The 7186-nt window shown below is 41.0% G+C and overlaps 1 protein-coding gene across 17 annotated transcripts in view; it reads right to left on the bottom strand.

Moving 5' to 3' along the window:
- Positions 1–584: 584 nt before the first annotated feature.
- Positions 585–7186, bottom strand: part of ppfia1 (PTPRF interacting protein alpha 1) — a 41737-nt gene continuing 35135 nt past the window's right edge. For 9 of the 17 annotated variants that reach the window (XM_047580368.1, XM_047580376.1, XM_047580380.1 and 6 more), the window contains 6 exons: positions 5927–6102; positions 5042–5139; positions 4097–4272; positions 3785–3853; positions 3529–3700; positions 585–1841 (listed from right to left, as the gene is read on the bottom strand). In XM_047580368.1, the coding sequence (XP_047436324.1) occupies positions 1780–1841; positions 3529–3700; positions 3785–3853; positions 4097–4272; positions 5042–5139; positions 5927–6102 (753 nt within the window). In that variant the 3' untranslated portion in view covers positions 585–1779. Of the gene's footprint in view, positions 1864–3297; positions 3363–3528; positions 3701–3784; positions 3854–4096; positions 4273–5041; positions 5140–5926; positions 6103–7186 lie in introns of all 17 variants that reach the window. The other 8 variants (XM_047580370.1, XM_047580383.1, XM_047580375.1 and 5 more) reach the window with 3 other exon arrangements.

The raw sequence follows: 7186 nt of genomic DNA, 5'->3' as shown, positions 1-7186 counted from the left end.
CGAGCTGGAGACTCAGACTCTGACATCATCAATACAAGATCTGAACTAAAAACACTGGATGAAATGAATCTGTAGACATTGCTCAACTTTCAACCTGTGTCGACGAGTCTCAAATTACACCAGAGTTCCTTTTGGTAAAAGGTTGTGAAACTATAAAAACCGGTTTTGCCTTCACAGTGATTTCCTGGTCAAAACCAGGAAACGTGGAGTAAAATAGAACAAAGGAAAAACACTGCATTTAAACACAGACGAGGATTCACGAGACAAAAAACTACAACTAAATGTTTCTACAGCAGCAGCTCAGAGGAATCTGATCCCATTCAGAACAGAACCAGTTTCCTCTCATCAGCTGATGCTCCAACGTTTCTACTGGATTTGTCAGGACTTTTACTTGTTCCTAAACATTCATCTGGTTCTTCTGGAGAACCACGTGTTCTTGGGCTCGTCTTCCTTTCCTGTACACTTGTTATTTGCAGAACAAGAATAAAACACAACAGCAGAAAAAGACCAAGCATCAGCCTTTTTTTTTTTATCTGCAGTGGAAAATAAGTTTCAGTATTTTATTGAAAGTAAGCAATAAATAATACTGTGATAAAAATAGTTTATAAGTACTCAGACTGTACATCATTGTTACACGAAGACGACTCAACGGGGAAGAGCAGGAATAAAACGACAGCAACATGATTTGCATTGTGCATCAATTTCTAAATAAAAAATAAAATGAAAAAAAAAAAGACAAACGATAACAACAAACAAAAAACTATTTCTACTCGAAGCTTTCAAAAAGGAACCGGTGTCTCTGGAGGTGTGGATAATAAATAAGAAGAGAGGAGTTAAGTAATGATATAAGGCTCGATATGAAATCTGAGTACAAAGTGTTCGACTGAGGCCTCGGTGAAGTTGGTCCATTGGAAGGAGTTTCCACACAGATGTGTTTCTCCAGAGGTGAGGAATTTCATTAAAGGGATATTTATATATTTATATACTGAGAGGGGGTTAAGTGGATTTATTTTATGTATTTTTCCTTTTTTTTTTTTTTTGCATGCAACTAAAAAAACAACCTGGAAGTGTGTTTGCATCAAGGAGCAGCAGCGCCCCCTCTGTTTCAGCTACGTTATTTATATATCATATGGCTTTAATTCGTTTTAAAAAGTTTTGGTTTCGCAGAGAAAAGAGAAAGAAAAGGTGAGGGATGACTCACAGTGTTTCTGAGCCTCCAGCAATTTAACGCACTAAAGAGCCGCATTTACACAAAACGCTCATTATCATCATCATCAGCTACAAAAAACAAATAAAATTACAACCGTTAAAAAGGGATATGAATTAAGTTATATCACAAAGTCACTTTAGCAGAAATTAAGTTTGATTAGAGCTCAAATCCAAAAGAGAGGAAACGAAAAAAAAAAAACATACATCTGGTCAATAGAATCAGGATTATATATATATATATATATATAATTTAAAAAACAAAAAACAAACAAAAAAAAACAAAGATTAGATAAAAACGTCTGTCGGTAGAAATGTACAAACTCCAGACATTCAGTTCCATACATCTGAGCTTAACATGGAGAAATGTTTTAAAAAGTGGATCGATTAAAGGGATTAGAGGCAAAGATGGAGCCGGGTGAAGGGTGAAGGGGTTACATAGTGATCCTAAAGTAATCAGCTGGTTTACATAAATATAAGAACAAACAAGGAGAAATCTAGGAAGGCTCCTCTAGGGATACTGAGATCGGTGAGTCAGGAAATGTCTTTTTAATTTTGTGTTTTAGTGTCATTTCAGTTCATCATCCGGGTCTTGAATGCGGGGAATTCCCCTTCGTCTTCGGACCAGCGGCTACCTATAGAAATAATGAGGATAAACTGAGATGGAGGAGGAAGAAATGGAAAGAGAGGAGGAGGAGGAGGAGGAGGAGAGGCGTAAAACGTGCGTTATTAAAGCTCCAGAAGAAGAAGAAGAAAAAAGCTGCTGCTTCCTGCTGGGAAAGAGAGGATCAGTTGAGCCGAAACGCTACGAGGACAGGAAGGGACGTCCCCATCTGATCCGATCATCCTATAGCTGGTCATAGTCATAGTTATAGTTATAGTTGTAATAGTAGTAATAATAGTAATAATACTCATGGCTTCAGCTTGAAACAACTGAATATTAAAGGTAAAGTAGGAAGGAGAACATTCCTCTACAGGGGAGAGTGATTGAAATCAAATCTGTTTCTCTGAGGAAATTAGGACAATGACATGTCTCTTAGGCCAGAATGTGTCTTTTCTGGGTTTCATGAAATTGTGTGTTTTATATGTTTGCACCTGTTTACGAGCATAAACTTCATTGGGGCCGCAATGGAAATGAGTCACGTGACTTCGTTGCGTCATCCTGATGGATTTTTAGTATCGTATGCACGTTATATTTATCAAATAAAATCAGAGAAACCTCGTTGTAGCTGCTAACGAGGGACTCGCACAGATAATTAGAGCTTAAATCAAAGTTTTTATGGACTTTATAACGCGCACAATGTTAGAATTTAATGATGATCAGGCTAATTAGTTGGACTGCATCGCTAGATTCCCATTCAGTAGATGAAATAATCAAAGCTAAGCTACAGAGGCTAAGCTAGGCTAGGCTAGCTAGATGTCTACGACTGCACAGAGCCATGAATCTGGGACGGTAGATATTTATAAAACTGTTTAAGGAGGTGGAAAAACATCTCTAGTAGTATTGATAAAGATATTAAAACAAAATTAGCCGTGTGCACCACAGCAATATGGAGCCAGTTTGGTTATATTTATGGATTCTATAATACGCTGCCTCTTTTAGTAGTAACCAGAAGCATGATTACCTTTTACGAGGTAAAGCAATTGAATTAAAATAATAATTGTTATGAATTCTATATTGTGCACATGATGATCTAGAGGCTAAATATTATAGCAAATGGTTTAAGTGTGCGTACACAGCCTCTTGTCGTGGTAATCTGGAATATTTTGTAGCCAGATTCCCTTTTCAGAGGTAAAATAATCTTATTTGTATGAACTGTAAAACCTGCTGAGTAATTAAATACTGCAGCTGATGGGAAAAACAAACTAACCAAACCTTACGCTGCCTTCATTAGTGGTTACTGGGAGTCTTTTGTGGCCAGATTTCCTTTAAAGAGGCAAAATATTGTAATTTGGCTAGTTAGCAGCAACAAGCTAAGCCAAGCTAGGCTAGGCTAGGCTAGGCTAGGCTAGGCTCGGAGCATAGGGTTATGATGGGGACGTCCCGTAGCCAGAGGACTGTTGTGTCACAGCTGATGCGTTGTGTCTTACCGTTGCGTGTTAACAAGAGTAGGTCCTGACTGTGGCAGTGTCCAGCCTCTGTATAGACTGACTTCCTGCGTTTCCACGGCGACAGAATGACATGCAGAGACATGCAGACGTTAGTCACGGCAGCATCAAGAGGTAACCAGAGGTAAAGCAAAGCCAGGAATTAAAGAGACGCTGGAGTTAAGAGGCAGCGCTCATGCTCTCCGTCCGTCTCCGTCCGTCCCCGTGACTTACCGTCCATCGGGCTCCTCTTTGGCTGCGTGGAGGGAGACGAGGCGGCGCCGCTGCTGGTCACTCGGAAGTTGGCGGGCAGCGTGTCCGACGCCCCCAGCGACATCCCCCTCATGTCTTTGGGCCTGAACTTCTTCCTCCACGACGGAGCTCGCCGGAAGTTCTTGTCGTCGTCCTGAGGAGGGAAGAGGAAGAGGAAGAGGATGTTACTCCCGTTCTTCACGGTTTGAGTCGCGGTGTCGTCAGAAACGTCCGTCACCTCCTCCATCCGCCGCTCGGTGCCCATGGCCAGCAGACCGTTGTATTCACGCTCCAGAGCTGCTCTGGCCTGAAGGGAAGAAATAAAGACGATCATCATGGATTTGAACATTTATCGAGACGTTCCTTTTAAATTTACACTCAGAAGATAAAAATAAATATGGATTATTTTGTGTTTCACAACCAGAGATTAACTGGATTAAAGAACGATGGTTCACACGTGGACTTTAACCTCAGTTCGCTCAGATAAGGACGAGTCGTGCTTGTGTTTGCGTTGTGATTTGTATTGTGTGGTGTTGTTGTTGTTGTGTACCTGCGTGTTCTGCGTGGGGATCTGCAGCAGCAGAGCCAGAGCGTTGTGGTCGAAGGTCTCGTCCAGGGCCAGCAGAGCCCCGTGGACTCCGCTCTCATAAAGGTTACTGCTGTAATCTTTGAGGCCGATGGCCTGAACCCAGCTGATCACGCGCTCGTTGCTCCACACCAGGACGTCTGGAGGAGAGACCGGAGTCATATCTGACATCTACCTCAGCTAAAACTAGTCCGTGTGAATAGGGCTGAAGGAGACGCGAGGGCAGGACTGGCCAGTACACCGGCTCACACCGAATTCAGTTATGATATGAATTTTTAATATACCGCCATATTTTTCATTACACAACATTCAATTCCTTTTTCAGTGTTGCCGTGTCACTATGAGGCTCGTCTGTTTGGAGGTTTTTTGGTTTCGACTAAAACAACCATTTTTATCCAAGAGTTGTCAACTAAAGTCGCCAGTGTCACTACTTTTTATGAAGGACTCTCAAGTTGTGAGGCACTTTTTAATAAGTTCACACAACATTCAAGTCCCTTTTCAGTGTTGCCGTGTCACTATGAGGCGTTTCTGTTTGGAGGTTTTCAGCCAATCAGAAAATAGTTTTTCTAGTTGCCGGGTGAAAAGTAATATACTGAAATTATCTTCAAACACACACAAAAAAATCTAACTCCAAGCTAAAAGCCCTGTACTGGTTTTCTAAACGATATTTGTGAAATTTGCTCAGTTAAAGTTCTGTATTTTATCATTAGAATCATGTGCGACTCTTCTTCTTCGTAAACAGCTTCATTAAACAAGTTTTACTACTAGTGAGGAATTATTCTACAATATTCACTCATCATGACGATAAAATACTTCATTAAGTTTAATCTAATGTTGGAAACACCTGAGAAACACTGTGATAGAGTTTTTTGGTCGTACGGCCCAGTTCTACGTGAGGGCGACTCTCACCTTTATGCTCCAGCTGACACTCCTCTCTCCTCCTCTCCAGCTCCTTCCGGTCGTAGTTGAGCCTCCTCAGACACATCACACCGCACTGAAAACTGTTCCTGTCGCACAAAGACATGCAACAACGTACGGTTACACTTCTGATCCTGTTCAGTCCCTGGACTTTTACTTCATCCTGCCTGAAAATACCCAAAATAAAGCAGGACTATCTCCAGAACCATCAGATCCACGTTCCTGCCCCTGGTCTCTGTGGACCAAGGTCTCTGTGGACCCTGGTCTCTATTGGACCCTGGTCTCTGTGGACCCTGGTCTCTATGAATAGGTCAGACTTCAGTGTCAGTAACATTGAGTCCACTCTCCATTAGGATCAAACCAAAGAACCCAAAGTTTTTCCTCCACGTTGGGTTTTTACCTCTTAAAGTGAATCTGGCTCCAAAATGCTACTGATTCACTACAGGAGGCAACGTTCACACAATTCAAGCTTTGGACATTTTATTTCTCCTGGACGTCATCACATTCTACCATTGAGCTCATTATACGATCCAGAAGAAGATGGAGATTTACACATGGAACTCCCCAGGACCCCAGCCACCAAGGCTACATGCTACATAGCAATGCTAAGCTACCAGCCACCAAGGCTACATGCTACATAGCAATGCTAAGCTACCAGCCACCAAGGCTACATGCTACATAGCAATGCTAAGCTACCAGCCACTCTAAGATGGCTGTTTATTACGTGTAGTGGCACCATTACACCACTAGATGGAGATAAAAGCCTGTATTTATGAGTAGCTCCCATGTGGTGAACAGATGATGGAGAATCCTGTTGACAGACTCTGTTAGCTGAGGCTAGCGGCTTAGCTCCAACGTTTTAAAGTCTTGTTCTACCTGTGGAAGCTGTCCACCATTTTCAGCTGTCCCCTCAGGTCCTTCTTGGTGAGGTGGTCCAGCATGCGGGCGTCCACCAGGGACTCCATGAAGTAGGAGCGGTACTGAGGCAAACCCAGACTGGGCAGCCACTCGTTGCCGATCCACTCGTGGTTCATGTCTCCGTACGCCAGCGTCTGAGGCCAGAGGAGAGACGACTTAACGGGTGTAACAGGACACTACAACGACTACCCAAGGATTTAATTACAGCAGGACGTGATTAAATGTTTGTTAAAGATTGTAAACTACGATCATTTCAGACTTTTAGATTCTGTATTGAAGCTCTAAGACCTTTGTGTGTGTGTGATAATAATAAAAGCTCTTTTCTGTTGCGTAGTTATCAGGATATGAATAGTTTTTCTTTTATGGCGAGACACCACATTACTTACATTAATACAATCAGTTTTTGTATTACAAGTATTTGTTTCGATTTTAGATTTAAATGAGGAGTCGTCTGCTTAAATATGCTCTAATTAGAATAAATTTCCAGAACACAAATCTGAACAGTGGCTAAAGAGAGATTCAAAATTCTTGTTTCATTTCGTTGACGTTTTACGTTTCCAGGTATTTACAGAGCGAATGTTGGATCTCTCTTTTTATCACTCCATTACTCACAAAATACTGTCAACAGCCACTTAAAAAAACTATTTTTGCCATGTTTTTAGGAGTAAATGTTGTATAAATCAGGCTCTGAGTGATATATGAATACTCCCCTCTGTAAATACCTGCAGAGTGTATCAGCAGAAAAACTCATTTAAAGGTTTACATTGTAAAATCATATATAATTTTATTTGAAACTACCATGAACCAAAACCAAATAAACAAAATATCAGATTAAATTCTCAATAAGTTCATTCCAGTGTGAAACATGATGATGATCCGTTGCTGATCGTCTCCTTCACCTTTCGTTTCTTTGACTTTTCTTGCTAATTTGAGCTGTAATTTTCTCCTTATATCAGACTCCACAGCATTTTTTAAATGTCCCTCTCAGATAAACACAGACCGGCTGAATTCATGGTCACGTGACACTTTCCAACCAATCAACACAGATTTCACTGTAGTGAAATGAATGAATTATTTTTTCTAGTCTGATAAAAGACATGTTAATAAAGCAAAATAGAAAAAATGTCATAATTGATGAGCGCCGTGTCTCGTCTTAATTAGTTTTATCTTTTATGGTGTGAACCTCATTCACTGCTCTGTGGTTTTAACAAGAGAAAC

This window comes from Mugil cephalus, chromosome 3 (assembly GCF_022458985.1).
Source record: "Mugil cephalus isolate CIBA_MC_2020 chromosome 3, CIBA_Mcephalus_1.1, whole genome shotgun sequence".
Taxonomy (NCBI): Eukaryota; Metazoa; Chordata; class Actinopteri; order Mugiliformes; family Mugilidae; genus Mugil; species Mugil cephalus.
This window is presented reverse-complemented; position numbering and strand designations above follow the sequence as displayed.